Source organism: Gastrolobium bilobum, unplaced genomic scaffold (genome assembly GCF_033153095.1).
Source record: "Gastrolobium bilobum isolate Gb01-03AN ecotype WA unplaced genomic scaffold, APGP_CSIRO_Gbil_v1 utg25016, whole genome shotgun sequence".
Taxonomy (NCBI): domain Eukaryota; kingdom Viridiplantae; phylum Streptophyta; class Magnoliopsida; order Fabales; family Fabaceae; genus Gastrolobium; species Gastrolobium bilobum.
The window spans coordinates 201,741-223,398 of record NW_026897739.1 but is presented as its reverse complement, the minus strand read 5'-3'; the positions used below and the strand labels follow the sequence as shown (position 1 = coordinate 223,398).

The 21,658-nt window shown below is 33.9% G+C and overlaps 1 protein-coding gene across 1 annotated transcript; it reads right to left on the bottom strand.

Annotated features, from left to right (window-relative positions):
- Positions 1–988: 988 nt before the first annotated feature.
- LOC133309684 (protein WALLS ARE THIN 1-like) lies at positions 989–4,188 on the bottom strand. Its single transcript, XM_061510475.1, has 6 exons — positions 3,968–4,188; positions 3,522–3,584; positions 3,242–3,358; positions 2,695–3,118; positions 2,157–2,308; positions 989–1,231 (listed from the first exon to the last, which is right to left on the bottom strand). The coding sequence occupies exons 1-6, from the start codon at positions 4,186–4,188 to the stop codon at positions 1,042–1,044; spliced, it is 1,167 nt and encodes a 388-aa protein (XP_061366459.1). The 3' UTR covers positions 989–1,041.
- Between the last annotated feature and the right edge of the window lie 17,470 nt (positions 4,189–21,658).

Sequence of the window (21,658 nt, the reverse complement as noted above, 5' to 3'; positions counted from 1 at the left end):
ACGACATAATGGAGACAATGCAAAACCGATTGGACATCCTACATCACAAGTATATCTTTTTGGCACTACCGTTGCACTGAGTAGTGATTAGTGAATATCACTCCTGTCCAAAATGAAATTACATAGTATATATTTCTAGGAATACAAAAAATTTAGTTTTTCTTTCTTTCTTTCTTTCTCTTTAGGAAATATGTCAGAAGTTGTGTTTTTATTGAACAGATGTAGGTAATACGATAATATATTTAAATTTTCGCTACATCTCAAGATGACACACTATGTATATAATTAGATACAAATCTATATAAGTGAGCTTAATTATTCCACATCAAGAATGCAAATAAATTAAACCTTCAGAAAATTAATCATGCGGTCACATACTCTCGATCTGTCATTGCTAAAGCACATGCACACAGCACATTATATGTGCTTCAATTCGAGCTTCTTTCTTTCTGGTTACTTCTGACACCCGCAATGGCTCCAGTTATTTGTGCTTGATATTTTACCAACATGCTCCTCTTTATTTAAACTTACTAATAATGAAATTAGAGATTTTGATTAAATCCAACGGTAATGATGATTCCGTTTGAAGGTGACTATTTATCACTTATCAACATCTTCATGCTTATAGCCTACTTTCGAAACAGGAGTTCACGTCTTAGAAATTATGTGGGTCTCTCTGTCCCTTCCCGGTCATGTCATAATGATATTGACTGTATATCTTAAATAATTTCATTTCGTAAACCAAACCATAAATTAACATATAGAATCATATGGGATTTCAGGCTCTAGGCCCCACTTTAAGTGACATCCACCGTTACAATCATTCCCATTAAATCTCTCATTCTAAATGATCTACTAAGAAAGCATTTGAATTGAAAGAAAAAACTTAAATAATAAAAAGAGGAAAAGATGAAAACTGATTCGTGCACACACAAACTTCCTGACACATAAGGTAGTAGTAATGTATAACTGGCATCATTTGTCTCTTTTCTTTTTCATCTCACCAGAAAATGCTGTGATTTAAAGTTATGATTCCCTTTATCAGACATTCTCTGTTGATGAAGAGAGGAGTGGTTGATTAAGTGATGCTTTGGCGTGGCTTGCGGGCCTTATGATGCTATGCTCTGCTGAAGATGTAAGCACAAGTTGTTCTTTTGCAACCTTCTTCTCTTCATTTTTACCCCACAATACACAGTACAGTCCCACCACAATCACCACTGCCCCAATGATCCTACAACATAAAAAATTCACATCCAGCCACAAAGGCAAGAACCAAATTAGAAAGAATATTATTTTAGAAAAAAGTAAAATAAAAGGGAGCAGCAGAAAGCATACGAGATAAAGAAACACACGAGACACGATCTTCCATTCAATAGATATAATAATTCTTCAAACTTTATTAACCCTATGAAATGTAGAATCATTGAAAGCTGAAGCCCTTCACAGTTCTCACCGAAAGGCAACAAACAGTACCTCAGCTCTAGCTCATTTGTCGTTTAGTGACTTTTGTCATTTTGTAAATCTTCATACAACCAAAAGTGCTCTTCATCATGTTTGCTTTAGGTCATTTCGACTCGGTATAAATATATAAAATATGTGGCCAAAGTCATCAAGCATTAAAAATTGAAATTATTATCTTGTGGGTGTTTCGATCTAGATCTCCTGCATTTTTAATTACATATGATACCCAGAGAATTATTTTATTTTTTTTAAGCAAACACAATTTATCTTGAACATTTAAATTAACAGTTGAATTGTCTAATTTTTTTTTTTCTTACCCATTAATTCATCAATTACTCAACCAGTCCGATTCGAATACGGTAGGATTAAATGAGCGGCAAAGTGCTCCTTACAAAATTTTAACATAATTGTGTTCTCATACACTTGAACTCAAAATCATTGGTTATACTGAAATAATTCTGTACCAGTTGAATTGTGTGATATATTATATGTATTAAGTTAGAACATAGAAATGCACTTAACTTTAACGTATGTCTTTACCTATGCAAATTATTGATTGGAATGTATACTTTATCTAAAAATTTCTCTAGCTTTTTTAGTTTTTTTTTTTTTTTTTATCTCTCATGTTAATTAGGTCATATTAAATCATCAATATCAAGAAAACTAGAAGGATAATTAGAGAGCTAAGGACTAACCCGCCCAAGTAGAACTCTTCTCCTAAAGCAATGGAAGCCATAATGGCAACAACAAATGTCTGAACAGGCTGATACACAGCAACGAACACAGGGCCACCTCTGTCAATGCACCATATCTGAACAGCGAAGGCAATTCCGGATGCTACCACTCCCTGCAATACATATTAAAAATTAAAATAAAAACAGCTCATTTCTCTACCAACGTATATATAAGTATAACATGTCACAACTCAATCCCATGCAATTTTTGAAAAAACTTTTGACACCAAACTTCAATTACAAACAAGAAAGTGACCAAGCATTTTAATTTTTTTAAATGTATCTAACCAATGATTATGTTCATTCATGATTAAAAGGTTATAAGTTCGAATCCAAAAAATAATTTCTTTGCAATTATACAAGAATAAAGCCGCGTACAAAAACTACATTTACCCCGCACTCACTAGTCGTATTTAGCTGGGAGTGATTTATTTTTATTTTTTTTAATCTAACCAATGATTTACGGAGACTACAATATACTGGTATAGTAGTTACTAACCGCGTATAAAATTGTGAAAGCTTCGCCACCAGAGTGGAAAACCCAAGCCTGTGAGTCTCTTTCAAGGATCAAAGCAATAACCAGAAATTGCAAGAGTCCAAAGAAACATGTGTAGGAAGTAACAGAGAGGCGAGCAGGGTACTTCTTGAGAACTGGTGCTTGAAACACGAGCCAAGCAGACCAGGATAAGCAATGCCCAATGAGGTAGAGACAACCAAGGGTCCAGTTTTTTCCCTTTGCATCTCCCAGTGAGAGTGATCCAAAATCAAACACTTGTGTTGTGTTGCTGCTATTTAGAGGAGGTATTGGGCTGTATATTGTTGGGCCTTTGTAAAGTGTAATCACGGTTGCTCCTGTAACACACAATACGGTTCCTGCCACCTTAGCCACCCCGTCTTTTCGGTTCAGTTGCACTTGCTCTATTCTGAAATTGCATATATATATATATATATATATATGCAATTGTTCTCATTAATATTTATGTGTCACATATATAGGGGTAAGGCATATACATAATAATAAATTGATTAATTAATTAAGGGCTTGCCTGAGTATGACTGCCATGAGAAATGTAATGGCTGGGACAGAGTTTTGTATTGCTGATGCGAAGGTTGGGGTTGTGTTCTCCAAGCCAAGCAAGTAGAAACCTTGGTTTGCTGTAATCCTGTTTAATGCAAGATTATTATTACCACAGGAACATTCTAAATTATATTATATTATTTTGGAAAAGAAAAACAAGAAATTATAAGGCCTTAATTTAAGTTTTTATATTCTTTTTTTATTGAACTTTCTAATTAATTTTGTATGGTTTAATTAATTAGACATACCCGACAAGTGCCAGAAAAAAGAACTGGCAGAGGAAGTTTAAAGTAATCGCTGGCCTTTCCTTCCTGAATAAGGAAAAGAAACAAAGGAAAACAAGTCGTAGGTTAGACAGATAGATATATAGACAAATAATTAGGGACTATAAATTGAAAAACTTATAATATTATTATATATTTATTTATTTGTTTGTTTGTTTATATATATATATATATATATATATATATATATATATATATATATATAAACATGGAAGATTATATTTACAAACTACACTATGTCTTACCGGTCATACACTAATCAAAAGTATATGACCGATCATATTTAATATAATTTGTAAAAAAAATTTATAAACGAATCATTTAATATAATTTGTAAAAAAAATTTATAAACGGATCATTTATATATATATATATAGACACACATATTAATTTGTTAGAGTAGTACTAACTTTTCTAAGAAGTAGGCAAAGGGAAGGAGCAAAAGCAAAGCAATGATGTTCCGATAGACTGGGAAAACAAGTTTGCTAACACCCATGTTAAGTGCAGCTCTTGAGACCACATGGAACCCAGCATAGCCAAACTGCAGGGCCAACATGGCTCCATGAAGCTGAAGTTTTTCGGGGATGGAGCACCACATTCTCTTGGAAGAGCCTGAGCCTGAATCAGCCATTGGAGAAGTGACTACAACAACTAGACCAAATAATTGAGACCTAGCTAGTCTTAGTTGGTCAAAGAGAAGGGTAGGAAGTGGTGAAGAGAAAGATGCGAGTAAAGGGATATAAATATAGTGAGGAGTGAGAGGGATTGGAAAAAGAAGTATGGAATAGAAGCAATATAGGTATGGCCCACAACACCCCAAAAAGACGTTACATCAACTGTTGGTACCCTTCAAATGTTTTTTGGTTGTCTCCCACATTCTCTGCTAATCCTCCCCATCGCACTTTGGGTTAAAATTGAAGAAAAAGAGCAATAGAGCCTACTGAGCCTAGAGCTAGGAGCGTGTTTGTGAGAGAGGAGAGAGTCCAAAGAGATTCACTGTGTTACCAAAACTGATCCTGCCCGTTCGAACGACCGGTTGACTCATAAATTGACATTTAGGTATTGGATCGATCATATATTTGATCCTTTTATGTAATTTTGATAATAAAATTCGAATTTAGGCCATGTGAATTATAATTTAATAACACTTATCACTAAACTAATTCTAATTATGGGCTAAAATATTTCTAGTTTTATATTTTATTATAGATTTTAATGTTTTTAAAGTGAATGTAGATAAGTTATCTACATTTGCTCCCAAAATGACGTTGTTTTGGGTTGAAAAATTAAAAAATTATAATGAAAAAGACTATTATAACCTTGAAATAAATTATAATTACAAAAATACCTTGATTTTCGTCTCAAAACGATGTCATTTTGGGCTCAATATAAATAAGTTAGAAAAAGCAAACGCTTTATTATATATATTTACTTCATGTGATTAAGTGATCCATTAATTGAACCGGAAATCCATTGACTGAATATCCTGCCGAATCGATGACGGATGTTATTATTGATTACAATTTAACAGGTTTTGCTTTGGCACTATGACACTAATGATGATAATTGAGCCATGGCCTAGCCGCCACCGATAGATAACACGCACGAGCGGGGTGGTGGATGGATACCCTATTCTATTCTCATCCCGTGAAAGCCTAAACCCAACTCATCCTACTTGTTATGGGTATCACACCCTAGTGGTCATTACCCTCTTTTTTCCTATTGAATAATACATTGTCATTTAAGTATAATATGTACTCATACACTACCAATGTGTACAATATACTTTATTTTTGGGCCATGCTTAATTCTTTTAGCAATTTTCTAATACAATATTAAACAATTCACGATGCCCGTACACATACCCCACGCAAATTTTTTCAATCTTAACCATTCAATGGATAATCATGACTAAAGTAATAATGGCCTCTAATATCATGTATATCAAAATGCGACTTTTTTTTTCAAATTTTTAGTTAGATAGACGACCCCGAAAATAAAGCAGAATTCATAATTTTATATATTTAAAGGTTAGCATTACGCAAGTTGCTTGAAAGCATAGTTATTAAAACCAGACCGATCCGGCCGGATCGATCCAGAAATCGATAAACTGGTCATATAATCGATTCGGTTGAAGCAATGGACCGGTCATGTATCAGAACCGGTGCGACCCGGTCGATTTTCATAAAAAAAAACCGGTGACCCGGCCCGGTCCCAAAAAAAAAATCCAAATTTTAGTTTTTTTCAAAAAAAATCATAATAGCCATATTTAAATATTTTTTTGCTTATTGACTTACATAAGTTATGTACCTACAACACTAATATTATCTCTATTATGTACTATACATAAAAATTTGAATTAATTTATAGTTAGAGATGTCATTTTATGAACCTAAAGTCCCGTATCACGATCATTATATTTTTGTTTGATTTTTTATTTGATAATAATATGTGATTTATTATTTTTTGTATTAAAATATTTGAAATTTTTATCATTTTTTTTTAGATATTTGAGTATGTTTATAATTTTTTAATATAAATTATAAAATTACATATAATTATCGGGTCATGCGATTGAACCAGTGACCCACTGGTTGAACCAGTGACCCGGTACCTCGACCGGGTCAATGATCGGGCCGATTTTAATAACATTGCTTGAAAGCATCAATGTCATATATATATATATATATATATATATATATATATATATATATATGTGTGTGTGTGGTAAAATCATTTCTACAGTTGCTTTACGTACAACAACGACAGATGTATAGTTATGATTCCCTACATTTAATGCTTTCATCTTTTGTATGATTATGATTTCCTGCATTTAATGCTTTCATGTATATATATGGCAAGTATTTGATTGTTGCTCGTGCAGTAGTTACAGAAATGTAAACATCTATATATATAATAATTATTTCTCCAGCCACTTGAGATAAGCTTGTCTTAAGTCACCCCTTATAACTATGTATTACGGGTAATACACAGTTATAATGTTAAAGTTGTTTTTTTTCTCTTTTCAGACACTTTTCAAAATTTGTCTACTAACGTGAAGAGAGAGAAAAAAGCATCTTTAACATTATAACTATGTACTACGTAGTACATAGTTATAAGTGTGTGACTTGAGATAAGTTTATTTCAAGTGGTTGGAGAAATATTTTTTCATATATATATATATATATATATATATATATATATATATATAGGTAGGATCCTTTGACACCGGTGTCAAATTTGAAGTTTGTCACCTCATCTGAGAGCCGTTAGATCAAAAAAGATCAATGGTATCACATGCTTACAAATCAGAGCCGTTGATTTTTTTTATCTAACGGCTCTCAGATGAAGTGTCAAACTTCAAATTTGACACCAGTGTTAAAGGATCTTACCTCTATATATATATATATATATATATATATATATACATATACATATATATATATATATATAAAATATGGGATAATCAAGTCTTATGTTGCTGCAGATGAAAACTTTGTGCAGATGACCCTTCAAAAATTGAGCTACTAATTTTTTATTTTTCTCTTCATGGTGGGCTCCACTTTCCTCGTCTATGTGGCATGAGAAGTGTCATCTGCAGTAACATGAGAGGTGATAAGCCATATAGGAACAATGTCTGATTTACCACTTTTTTAAAAATAAATTGCCCAACTGCCATGCGAACAGTAAAATTTCCTAAAGTGCCACGCGTACAAGTTTGCTACAGCAAGTAGCGAACTTCGTTTGCTGACGTGGCACATTTTTGATGGCCACATATTTTGTTACTATCGGTAGCAAACTACGTGGTCAAAATGTCAGTATGCTCTGAGCAAAAGCAGCATACGTGTCAGCCATAGAGAAGTTCGCTACGGGTCACAACAAACATGGTGTAACTGTCAGAAAAAAATAATCATTGGGCCACGTATTTGATTGTAACAAGTTTGCTTTTCAGCCTAGCGAACTTGGTGAAGTGTAGCTTCTTTTGTAGTAATGGGTCTGACACCAAGGAGAAGAATAAGACGACACATTTAGCGTAAACTAGACTCAACCTTCCTTTTACTTTCACGTTATATAAACTATGTGAATAAGAGAACATAGTGAAAGGGGGTGGAAATACATTTTGTTTGTTCCCCAAGCTAAGTAGATAAAGGTTAGAAATCAAAAATTATTTATGAGAATTAAACGAATATATCAATGAGATTTTTCCCACACGAACAACTAATTTATTTTCAATTTCAAATAAATAAAAAATAAATATTGTGAGCTTCTACATAATTCCAAGTTCCAACCTTTGCCGTAAAAGGTTGTTATAAATTATAATTCTTTGTCTTGTTTTTAGGTTTCAACCACTTGATTCATAGCTTGCAGTGTGAGAAAGAGAGAGAGCAATTCAGAGTTCAGCAAGAAAAGGCCTTCAGGATTTTCATCATTTTATAGATTCTTTTCCTTGGTGTCCATCTACACTTCACCCAAGTTTCCTAGAATGAGAAGTGAACTTGTTACAATCAGACACGTGGCCCAATGGCTATTTTTTTCTGACAGTTACACTTAGTTTGTTGTGTCCTGTAGCAAACTTCTTTCATGGCTGACGCATATCCTGCTTTTGCTTAGAGTAGACTGATATTTTGATCACGTAGTTTCCTACTAATAGTAGCGAACTAGGTGGCCACTAGAAACATGTCACGTCAGCAAATGAAGTTCGTTACCTGCTGTAGTGAACTTGTACGCGTGGTACTTTGAAAAATATTACTGTTAGCGTGGTAGTTAGGCAATTTTTTTTTAAAAAAGTGGCATATTGGTAACTGTTCCAGCCATATATATATATGGGTTTTCATTTTATCCTTTAACATAACACAACAAACTTTCCTACACTCACAACATTTTGTGGGGCCCACACTTTTTAAAACAAAAAAATAAATAAAAATTAAGGCACGCAAAACGAATCTCTATAACATTACACAATCACTTTTCCTACAACATAACTCTTATAAAACCCTATATATATATATATATATATATATATATATATATATATATATATATATATATATATATATATATATATATATATATATATATGGTCCCCAACTTCTCATTTGTAGGAGAAAAAATTTCTCCTGCAACCAATTACACTATGTACTACCGGTAGTATATATTTTTAATATTAAAGTTGGTTTTTCTCTCTCTGCCATATCAGCCGACAACCTTTGAGGATAGAGAAAAATAGCTTTTAAAATTATAATTATATACTACTCGTAGTACATAGTGTTAATTTGTTGCAGAAGAAGAAAACTTCACCTACAACATGAGAGCTATATTTCTCATATATATATATATATATGGGACTTACTGCAACTGCTGAACAAGTTCTCAAGACTTTCATTTCTCATCCTACAATCATACATGCTAAAATGTTAACATAAAGCTCAGATAAATAACAGATAATTTAGATCTATCCATATATTCCTACTTCCCCATCAGGCTCTGATACCAGTGGGTTGCGGAAGGGAAAGAGGGAAAATAAAGTAAAATATAGCAGAAAAGGAAAGCATGAAAGTAGACAGACTACTACATGAATATTAGCAGTAAATTAAAATGCAGAATTTAAAGGCATAAATAAATTTAAGGTGAACGCTAGGGTAATTCCACTAGCGTGAAAGGATGAGAAGAGAAGAATTAATTTTACATATGCAGTTATAGAAGCAGGTTTTATTCAAAACATAAAGATTACAGTTACAGATTCAAAGATTAAAGAGAAAACAAAGAAGAAGAGAAAACTCTTTCAAAATTATAAGGGAATTAAAAGACAACTAATTCAAGAAGAATTTTATAACTTTCTTAACAAAGTAGAGTTAAACATTCCTTTCTTTGATTGGTTTCAAGCTTATTCTGTCCAATAGGACATTGATTATCTATTCAAAACTCCACAATCTGCAAACGTCATCACTGTTTGGCGCCTGAAAGAAGAGAAATCATCAAGTCTGAATTTTCTCCCAAAACTTCTTTCCATCTCCCAAATGTTTGTGATAGCAAAAGTAGATCTGTTCTTGCTTCACCTTTTAAATCAAAAGATGAAAATGAACAAGTCTCCCCAATGGACTTTAAAAATCTTATTGAACAATCCAATTACACCAACAAATATCTTCAAATTTTGGGTGAAAAACTTAACAAAACTGCTGAACCTTCATCCTCAGCATCTTCTTCTAAGATCTTAGAAAAACCTTTATTCAAACCTTTCAAAATGACTGATCAGATTAAGAATGAGTTTGCAAAATTAAAACCTACTCAATCTCAGTCGCAGGATGAATTTCTTAAGAAAATTGATGAGAAATTAAGTACTTTAACCATTCCTGATACTCCTCAATATTCTGATCAGGAGACTCAACAGTCTCATAAAATGGCCACTCGGTCTGCAAAACATGTCAACACTTTAAGTCAATGTGATGAATCTCCTGAGTCGGAAAATAATTCTGAAATTGAAATTAATCCCATAACTGGTATTAATAACTAGAGAAACCCTTCCAAACTCTATTATCAGAAGGCAACTGCTCCTGATCTTCTACTTGAAGAAAAGAACACAAGCTTCAAACGTTTCAATGGTAACAACGTCTATGAATGGAACATAGATGGTCAATCAGAGTATAACATACTCAATACTCTGCACCATATGACTATGGTTGCAACTGCCTATCAAACTTCTCATAACTGTTCTGAAGAAATCATTGTCAATATTATTGTCTCTGGCTTCTCTGTCAACTCAAAGGTTAGTGGGATAATTATCTTTCTGAAGAAGAAAAAACTTTAGTTCTTAATGCTATTAAAGTTGATTTTGATGGCATTCCAATATATATATATATATATATATATATATATATATATATATATAGTTTGGTGATTTTACATTAACGATTTTATATTTCTCTGACATGCTCCCTCACATGAGAGACCACTAAGCTTGAAGGGTGGGTAATGCACAAGCCTACCTACATGTGCTAAGAAAACTCCACAATACTTAACTATTTATTAATTAAATGGGGGCAGTGAGGATCTCTGGGGGCCTGCTCCTAAGACTTACAGCATGGGGTATTCTTACTATATAACCTTTGTAGATGCTCATACACGATTCACATGGATTTTTCTTATTAAACAAAAATCTGAGGCACTTGATGTCTTCAAACAATTTTATTCACTAATTCAAACTCAATTCAAGACTTCTATCAAAGCTCTTCAAACTGATTGGGGAGGTGAATTTAGACCTTTCACTAGATATCTAAATTCTCTTGGTATTGTTCATATACTCATTTGTCCACATACACATCACCAAAATGGAGTTGTTGAAAGAAAACATAGACAAATTATTGATATGGGTTTGACTATGCTGTCTTATGCTTCCTTGCCTTTAAAATTTTAGGACCATGCTTTTATTTCAGCTGATTACCTTATTAATAGATTGCCTACTGCAGCCTTGAAATTTTGAAGTCTTTTTTACAAAGCACAACCTGGCTATTCTTTCCTTAAGGTCTTTGGGTGTGCTTGTTATCCTCATCTAAGACCCTACAACAAACACAAGCTACAATATAGGTCTCAGGTGTGTTTATTCCTTGGTTACTCACATAATCACAATGGATATAAGTATTTAGGTATTGATGGCAGATTGTATATCTTTAAGGATGTTCTTTTTCATGAAAATTATTTCCCTTATTCTGCCTTGTTTACCAAAGATAACACTGATCAAAGATCAGTACCTAAGTTCAATGTTTCTATTCCAATAACTTAACCACTTGCTGTAGAAACACCATCCAACAGCTCCTCATCTGGTGCTTCATCTTCAAGCACCTCTTCTCATTCATCTCATCTAAATTCCTTGCCTGCTGCCACTGATTCTTCACACGGTTCTTCTCCAAGATCACCTTGTTCCGTCTCTTCCCAGACATCTTCCTCACCATCAGAGTAATTACCTTCATATTCTCTTGGTACTCCATCTTCAACCAGGTCCATCATCACTCGATCAAAAAAAGCTATCCAACCTACTACTCTTCTCATTTCCTTGGAGCCTACATCTGTTAAACAAGCCTTTGCACATCCTAAGTGGCTTGTTGCTATGCAGGATGAAATTAATGCACTGAACACTAATGCCACTTGGTCTCTAGTTTCTCTTCTTCCTGGCAGAAAGACAATAAGCTGTAAATGGGTTTTTTGCATAAAAGAAAACCCAGATGGTTCAATTAACAAGTATAAAGCTCGTCTAGTAGCTAAGGGATTTCATCGACAGCCTAGTTTTGACTATAGTGAAACTTTTTCTCCTATTGTAAAGCCAATTACCATTCGAATAATACTAACATTGCTGTTTCTTTTGGCTGGAATCTTAGGCAGCTTGATGTAAGTAATGCCGTCCTCAATGGAGTTTTAGAGGAAGAGGTATACATGCAGCCGCCACCCGATTTTGAATCCCATAACAAGACTCTTGTTTGTAGACTGCACAAAGCTCTTTATGACCTGAAATAGGCACCAAATGCCTGGTTTGATAAGCTCAAGAATACTTTATTTTAGTTTGGATTTAAAGCTAGTCGTTGTGATCCATCCTTATTTATTCTTCACACTTCCAGTCACTATATTTACATCTTGGTCTATGTAGATGATGTAATTGTGACTGGCAATGGTGCTAATTTTATTCAGCAGCTCATTTTTCATGTTTATTCTCAGTTTGATCTTAAAGATCTTGGAGAGCTTGACTATTTCCTTGGTATTGAGGTCAAAAAGCTCACTTCAAGTGCTCTTCTTCTTTCTCAATCGAAATACATCAACGATCTTCTAATAAAGACTAACATGATGGATACAAAAGGTATTTCTACACCTTTGCCAAGAGGCTGCAAGCTCTCTCGTTACGCAGCTAATTATTTTTTAGATCCTTTTCAATATAGATCTGTTTTGGTTGCTTTACAATATGCAACTTTAACAAGACCAAAAATTAGCTTTGCTGTAAATAAAGCTTGTCAGTTCATGAGCCAGTCCCTTGAAGAACATTGGAAGTTTGTTAAAAGAATTCTCAGATATCTTAAAGGCACCATTTCCCTTGGTTTTGTTCTCCGTCTTACTGATCCAGCTACTATCATGCCTTTGACTGCATTTTGTGATGCAGAGTGGGGAAGTGATCTTGATGATCGAAGATCTACTTCAGGTGCTTATATCTGTCTTAGATCTAATTTAATTTCTTGGTGGTCAAAGAAGTAAAGTCTTGTGGCTCGTTCTAGCACTGAAGTGGAGTATAGGAGTCTAGCCTTGACTGGTGCTGAACTGATTTGGATTCAATCTTTGCTATGCGAACTCCAAATTAATTCACAAGTTCCTCTTATTTTCTGTGACAATCTCAATATTGTTGCTCTTTCCTATAATCCAATCTTACATGTTAGGACTAAACATATGGAGTTGGATATTTTCTTTTTCATGAAAAAGTCATTGCAAAGCAACTTCAAGTGTCTCATGTCCCAGCTTGTGATCAGATTGCAGATACATTTACAAAACCCTTGTCTGCAGCACGCTTCACTGATCTTAGAACCAAACTCATGGTTCTGGGTTCAACACTGTTTTCATCACACCCATGAGTTTAAGGGGATGTATTAAGGATATTATAGTCTTTTTTATTTTTATTACAGTTTTCCTGCTTGTTTTTTTACCTCACTTAATAGTTTCTAGAATAGCTGAGGTGTACTAATTCTAGAACTTACCTTTGTTGCTTTATTACCGAGCTTTCATGTGCAGCTCCACTATTTATCTTATTGAATTGTTCATCTTTTGTATTAATCAGAGAATATACAAAACATTTTTGTTTGAAGACATCAAGTGCCTCAGATTTTTGTTTAATAAGAAAAATCCATGTGAATCGTGTATGAGCATCTACAAAGGTTATATAATAAGAATACCCTATGCTGGAAGTCATAGGATCAGGCCCCCAAAGATCACTAAATATCAAGTCAAAAAGTTGAGAATACACTGTTATCAAAAAAAAAAAAGTTGAGAATACACAATATTTGAGGGAGAAGATGGCAATTTGTGAGATTTTCCCATACAACAAGCAAGACAAAATTCAAAAAAAATATATTACTAAACTAAAATTTTCAAGATTTCAAGACAATTTTTAAAGCCAGAGGATGACCTAATCTATTATGCCAGAGAGCATATATAGAAGAAGTGTCAACATCTTGAATATCAGTTGATGGTTCAGTAGAAGAACAAGAGGTATCACTTGAAAAAAAAAGTTGTTATTAGAAAGGTAGTAGTGAGACAAGAAAAAGCACAAGAAGAATATTGCTGAGGAGAGATGTCCTTGAACCAATACAAGTCATCACTGCCAAGAACACCTTCAAGAAGAATTTGATGAAAATCCTGTGATTTTACAAAACATCAGTGAGGATGAAACTCAAAATAGACAGAATTGTCCTTAGTAAACTTGCTAATATCGACCAAATTCTTTGTAATGGAACGAACTAATAGAAGATTATTAAGAAAAAGTGTAGTGTGTGGTTGAGTTGGTGAAGAAAATTGTGAAGAGCCTATAACTATTACTACCAAACCTTGACCATTCCCTAGAATGACTTGTTATGCTCCAGTTAATTGAGTGCTCTGAAGGAAGGTTTATGGATCTGGTGTCACATGATGGGATGCACCAGAATAGGGAAACCACTCCAGATTTTATGATGAAGTAGGAGTAGGAAGCAATCCTTGGTTATTAGGTGGAAAGTACTGAGTTATCAATAATGCTTGAGGCTAACTTTGATGTGGTTGATATTGTAAATAGTGATTGTTGAAGGAAAAGGAATTCTGGAGTTGATTAATATTATTCCTTGTTTGGGGAGTTGCAAAGAAAAATAGGTGTTGATGGGGCTGGGTATTTTGCTGAGGAGAAGTTAAAGGTTTTTGTGTAGTGAAGAATTGAGCATTAAAAGGAGATGGCTGAGTGGGAACAAAACTTTGATCAAATTGGTACCAACATGATTGTACCTCATGGCCAAATTTATAACAGAGTTGACATTGCAGATTACTTCTTCCTCCTCCCCTGCCTCTATTTCCTCTGCCTTTGAAATGACCACGACCTTTTCTAGAATCAAACAAGCCTCCAAAGTGCTGCTGCTGTATTCTCTGTCCAAGAGGCTAAAAAATACGGTTAAACAAATATTGGGTTGTACTAGTGTTAGTGGGCTTTGGAGAAGTTAGATTGATGTGTTATATTAATATATATTGAATCATTAATTAGAGATCCTTGATGTTTAATGAACCTGGACTCTTGAGCAAGGAGTTCAATCTCAAGGTCATCAACCGAGAAAGGAACATCACGTGCTTGTATTGTGGTAATGAATGAGTCATACTCCTATGGAAGTCCTTCAAAATGAGCTTCACTTGCTCTTCATCAGAAATTTGAGACCCAATAGCAATGAGTGCATCACTGAGAGATTTTACTCAAGCAAGGTATTCAAAAATGGTTCTTCCTCCCCTTTTGATACTCCTTAACTCAGCTCGCAGTTGGCGTGCCTTTAATTTTATGAGCCCATGAAAATATTTATGTATATTCTCCCTCACTTGCCAAGAGTGAACAAGACCAAGGACTTTGTTCAATATCAGGTCTGACAATGTGGTCATCAGCCATGAAAGAAGAGTTTGATCCTGGGTTTCCCACTCAATGTAAGCTGGGTTGACCTGATCTGTAACACGATCCTCTTCTAAAAGATACTAGTGTGGTATTTGTGGATTAACGAGATAATTTTGAAGCCTATTGATTTTATCATTGGTTTTACGAGCTGCTTCTAGATGAGGAAGTTGCTTTCGGTGAGTTTCACCGTCATATGGTGAGCAATAAGCCCAAATTTGGATTCAACGGAAGCCATTAAGTAGGGAAGATTTCTAGGTCAGGCCCTCAAATGGAGCTCTGATACCATCAAAGAAAAGAAGAGACAATAGAAAAGAGTCAAAACGTAAAAATGTTCTGTATATTCTCTGATTGATACAAAAGATGAACAGTGCAATAAGATAAATAGTGGAGCTGCACATGATAGCTCAGCAATACAACAACAAAGGTAAGTTCTAGAATTAGTACACCTCACCTATTCTAGAAATTATTAACTGAGGTAAAAAAACAAGCAGTAAAACTGTAACAAAAATACAAAAAAACTATAATATCCTTAATAGGACCGAACACGTAACACCGAGGCTTTGATACAATGTAAAGAACCAATTCAACCCAAAAGCTTAATCTGTTGGGTGAGGCTACATTAATGATTTTATATTTCTCTAATATATATATATATATATATATATATATATATGTGATAAAATCATTTCTCCGGCTACTGGACGTCTAACAATAGGTCTTACACCGTTGATTGGTTATGAAAGATTGGTTATGATTTCTCACATTTAATGCTTTCACCCACCTTTGTATCGTAAAGATTCCCTGAATTTATTTGTTGGACGTCAAGCGGTTTGACACACACACATATACCCAAATCACATAAATAAATAATGATGATTAAGATCAAAAGGGGAGAATCTTTTTATTCGCCGATCGTTTATTATGATCGATCATTACAAAATTTATAATAAATGATATGTAATATAATTTATGTCCAAAATTTATAAAAAAATGTATTTTATACGTAGAATAACGGTATACCGACCCTAATTATATTTTTAATACTTATCTTGAGTTGGGGTTTAGACATAGTTAAAGTTTCTCAGCCCTCCCCAAAGATGTATTTGATGAAATCAAACTCAGATTTTCTCTCCACTTATTCAGTCTATGTTGTTAACGAAGTTAGACTCATTAAGTGAGTTTAATTGCTTTTTAGTGTCAGATAAGTTGTTCTTAAACATTATTAAGAAATATTTAGTACCATTTATCAAATTATCTCAACTATTTGAAGAATGGCATAGTAATTTCGTTTATATATTTCTAGATATTAAATATTTCTTTTATATGGAATAAATTTTATTTTTATTATTTATTGTGCATGTTTAGAAGTAGCAAAGCGGGCAACCTGTCTACCTCGCCATCAACCCGACTAAAAACAAGTCAACCCGCCTCGTCCCGTTTTTGAAAGTGGGTTGAGAAACTCAACCCATCTCGCCCTACCTCTAACCTGCCCCGTCTTGCCAACCTGCCAAATAAGATATATTCGTTCAAGGAGTAGTAGGCGGGAAGAAAAGACCAATAATAGCTAAATTAATCATAATTTGTTTTATCAAAATAGATTGGATATTGATAAATCACCATTACAAGTATTCAACAAACACAAGTCAATATTAAGATAACAAATATTAAACTATGACCAAACACAAAGTTTAGATGTCAAGTAATTATGCATTAAAAAAAGGGGGGATGCGGTTATACTGGCCAACCCGTCTCGTGGCGGGGGTGGGTTAGACGGGTTATAAAACATAACCCACCCACCATATTTGGACGGGATGGGTCGGTCTACCGGGTTGCTCATTTTGTCACCTGTAGATACGGGTGCTAAACGAGCCAGGGACTTTACAGGAGCTTTTGGCTTGGCTCATGAAGGCCTGAGCTTTTATGTCTAAAATTGATTGTTGGACCAGGCTTGGACTTGTATAAAAGCTCGTTTAATAAAAAGGCCTCAGGCTCCAATTTAAAAGTTCGGCCTTAAAGTCTCTCAGGCTGGCCTAATATATTAATTTTTATTTTTATTTTATATTTTTTATACCACTAGTGATAGCCCCCCCCTCTCTCTCCTCAATCCATTTCATCTCATTTTATTAATTAAAGACTTTTTGAATGATTTTGTTTTATATTATGCTGTTTGGATATACATTAAATTTATGAATATTTATGGAATTACTAGTGTTGTTGACTGTATATTTTGTTTGGATAAATTTTTGTTGTCTTGTTTTGTTTTAAACCAGCTAACAAGCTAAACCAGACTTTTATTTTTTGTAAATAAGACAGGCCACAGGCTGAAATTATATTCATAACAGGTATGGCTTGGTCAGGCCGACACATTTAAACACAAGCTTAGTCTTTTAAGACCAAAGCTCGGTTCGGCCCGTTAACATCCTTACATGTAGAATATGTTAATTAAACTTTTATATATTTAAATTCAATCAATAAATTAGTTTAAGGGTTTTATTAATTTTATGTTAAAGGAGATAAGTTATCTCATATACAAACTTGTGAGCTCCATCACCTGAAAAAAAAAAAAATGATACTGATACAGTTATCGAAGAGTGCATAAGAAAAAAAACTTATTTCATGTAACATGAGAATAATTTTTCCCTTAGTTGAATATATAAATTGAACATAGATACCTCGTCTCCGTCTACATACTTTTCACCATGATTACGAAGTGAAACTCGGATTGTACTGCAATTCAGTATGAATAAAAAAACTACCCTGCTGCCAACACCGGGATTCCTTATGCCTTTTAAAATTTGCTTTATTCTTCTATTTTATATGTATGCCTCGTAACTAATAATTAATTAATTAAGCAGAAAAATTTGAAGTCACTTTCACCAGAAATAGATTGAAGCTAAAGAAGCGATTCCACTGAGGTTTCCACTCCCAAAGCACAATGTGCGGGTTGGTTCCTGAAACGAACCTCCTCACTTTAACAGACATGCTGCCCCCCCTCAAATGAGACCAACATCATTCTAAAATTCAAAGAAAAGAAGCATTCCCATTGATCTATCAGACCTTTTGCTCTTTTCGATCAAAATCAAAATAAAAAAACTAATGTCCTGCTATCTGATACCTATCACTATCAGAGCTTTACTAATTACATCATATTGCAGAAGCTGGTGGAGCAAATTAAGAGTTAGGAAAATGGAAGAGAAATAGGCAAAACTCTAGGAAGACAAACTTTACTTGTTTTATAACTTTTATTTATACATGTAGTATGTCTTTTTACATAAATTCAATTCAAGCTGTTTAACTAATTATCCATCTACTATACTAGTGACCTATTAATTTAGTATCTGGATCGAGTCTGAATTTATAACAAACTCTAACAGAAAATTAAAAAAAAAATATGCTCTATATTATTTAAACTGTATTATCTTAATTATGAATTTTTTTATTATATCTTATTTTTTGATTATATATATATATATATATATATATATATATATATATATATACATATTTAAACCACTAGGATTGATATAATGATGAGAGATTTTGGTAGTTGGTATTAAGTCATGTGTTGAATTTTCATCATTGTATAAAAAAAAATTGATATATATTCAATGAGATGAAACAAGAAAAATTTCTTGCAGTGTGTTTAATTTCCACTCATCATATGTTCTTTTACTCTCTTTTCTTTTGATATAATCTTACATAGACACCACATATTTTTAAGAAATAACTTTATTTCTTATAATATGAGAAACATCAAGCCTTTTAAGAATGAATATTAATGTTATCTCTTATATATATAAAAGTGTGTGAAATTCATAATTTTTTTTCTCTCTTCTTTCTACCTGACTCCACATGGGCCTAATATATTTTTATGTATGTATATGAGATAATTTTATTTCATATAAGAAACATCAATATATAAAAAGAAGGGTTGTGTTTATCTCATTTTATATGAGATAAACAACTTTCTTACGCACAAAAAAAAAAAATTAAGTTCCACCACTCTTTTATCTCTCTCCTCTTACTTGTAAATCTTACTTATAATTTTATTTCTACAACATGAGGTAACAATTTTCCTGTAATATAAGAAAAGTATTTCCCTAAAAAGAATTATCATCAAAGAATATCTTTATAGGAAAACCGGAGAGTAACAATGAACCAGTGAACCTGACCCGGCCTGCACGAACCGTTTAGACAGTACCCTGACCGAAGGCTGTTGTCAGTGTTGTGGTGTTAATTGCGTTTCCACGAGCTTTCAACCTTTTGGGTCACATAAGTACAGAGCTACAGCTAAACTATGTATTTTGCGCGCACGGGAGAATCTTCAAAAGATACAGAACAGCACTTGAGTCGAATCTTCCCCTACCATCTTCCTCTCTCTCTGGACTCTGGTCTGCTCCTTAAGGCATTTTGTTTTTTAGGAGCTCTGTCACTTTCACTGTGTCTGTGGATGACTACCGTTGATTTCCATTTCTTTAACAGAGTTTGAAAAGAAATGGGTCAAATATGCATTGAGTAAAGCAACTTCCTCCATAAACCAGTTTACAAGAATCTTTGTAATTATTTGAAAAGGAAAATGTTAAATAAAGTGTTTTGGACTGTTGGGATGAGTCGGATGACCAGGCCACCCAAGCATGTAAGAACACATGATTTTTCTCATACTTGATTATTCTCTCTCACTAGAGTCGAAGTATATAAATTATCGATCAACAGTTTAAATTTTTGGATTGAATTAATTTGTTATATGATATCAAAATTTTGTTATTATGGATTTGATTATCCTTCCACTTTCTCTTACAAAATTTAGTACAAATAAATGGGTCTGAGCATTATCTATTATTCATGTCCAATAAACTCTAGTGTGAGTGAGCATATTAGAAAAATATATAAATTATTGACGAGCTTTCAATTAGCAATTTAAATTTTTGTGTTGAATTAATTCTTTACTTAATCTTTGTACACTAAGAGGGCATTTGATAGAAGAGAAATTTTTATTTAATGGAAAATATATTTTACTAGAATGTTACTAAAAAGGTGTTTGGTATGGACAAATTTTTCTGGAATTTTATGGTTAAATTTGCTGAGTGTGTGTTTGGTTGATTGTTAAATATTAGTGAGAATATGAGGTTATTTTACGAAAATAACCCCACCTTTACCTTCTCTGCTGTGGTCACATATGGTACAATAACCAAGGTTAATTTTGTCCACAATAACCAAGGTTAATTTCCACTTGCTCTGGCAAGAAACATTTCCATATAATATATGGAATTTTTTAGCTGGAGATCGTACTCAATTTTTTGAAGAAAATCAAATTCTGGGAAAGATTTTGACCTTGGAATTTTTTTGTTTTTAGAAACTGATCGGACCAAATACGGTATGAGTGGCTCAATACGTATTAAGCCCAAATCGAACACGGTTGGACTCCTTCGGTAGTTTCAGGTCTGGTCCTGGTATTGCAGTTGGGGTGAGCCTAAGCTCTCTGTCCTTCGTCCTTCTCGTTGCACCAAATGGGGGGGTACCTGCGAAGACACTCTGATGCTTAAGTCAGTATTAGAGGCAAGTGTTTATGTTGTGAAAGTAAAGGATGATCGTACCTTGGTGGTATATCGTGTATTTATATAGTGACTGGGATGCCGCCTTAGTTAAGGCGGCTTGGCTTCTGAGTGGCCAGCTTTGGGCTGCAGGTTGTTTAGGGGACCTGTGTAGCCTTATCTTCTAGAGGGTCTAGTAGTAGATTTGAGGCAAGCTGGAGTGTTTGTTGTTTACTGGAGCTAAGGCGCGGTGGAGTTACCTTGAGCCGTACGTTTACTTCTCTTAGAAGATTTCATGGGCAATACGAGAATCGAGTCTTGTTGTGCCGCGATGAGACCATCGAGGCCTGTACGTCGCGATGGGGGACGTCGTGTCTGGAACGTCGCGATGGGGAACATCGCGTCTGGAACGCCGCGATGTGTTCATCGCGCCAATACTTGTTCCTTGTGCTTCAGAGGGGCTTGGGCTTTCCTTATGGGGCCATGATTGGGCCTATATTTTATCCGGATCAGAAACCAAAAGTAATTATTATACCATGGGATCAACCTTGGGATCAAAAACGTAATTATTACACCAAATTCTCATGCACAAAACTCAAGCTTTCATGGAGGAGGAAAGTGGCAGCCATGGGATCAAAAAAACTGACCTAAGGTTTAGTGCAAATGACTATTTATATTATTATACCCACTAATCAACAATATTAGTTCTAATAACTCTGTTAATTATTTTTCTACCAAACTTAAAATTCTGAACTAGACATTTTTCTAAGAATTATTGTAACACCCCGAGTATACCCGGTTTGTTAACATGTCATCGTATTAAGCCACGCTTAATTAAAAATGCGGAATATCTTTTTCTTTTCAATTATGACGTCATTATCAATTACCAAGTTGATTACTTAATTCTTTTTCAAAACATTGCCTGT

Coding starts and splice junctions, on each gene's coding strand:
- LOC133309684 (XM_061510475.1), bottom strand. CDS start 4,188: ATGGCTGATTCAGGCTCAGGCTCTTCCAAGAGAATGTGGTGCTCCATC. Junction 3,585..3,967: donor TTTGCCTACTTCTTAGAAAA/GTTAGTACTACT, acceptor TTCCTTATTCAG/GAAGGAAAGGCCAGCGATTA. Junction 3,119..3,241: donor CTCATGGCAGTCATACTCAG/GCAAGCCCTTAA, acceptor ATGCAATTTCAG/AATAGAGCAAGTGCAACTGA.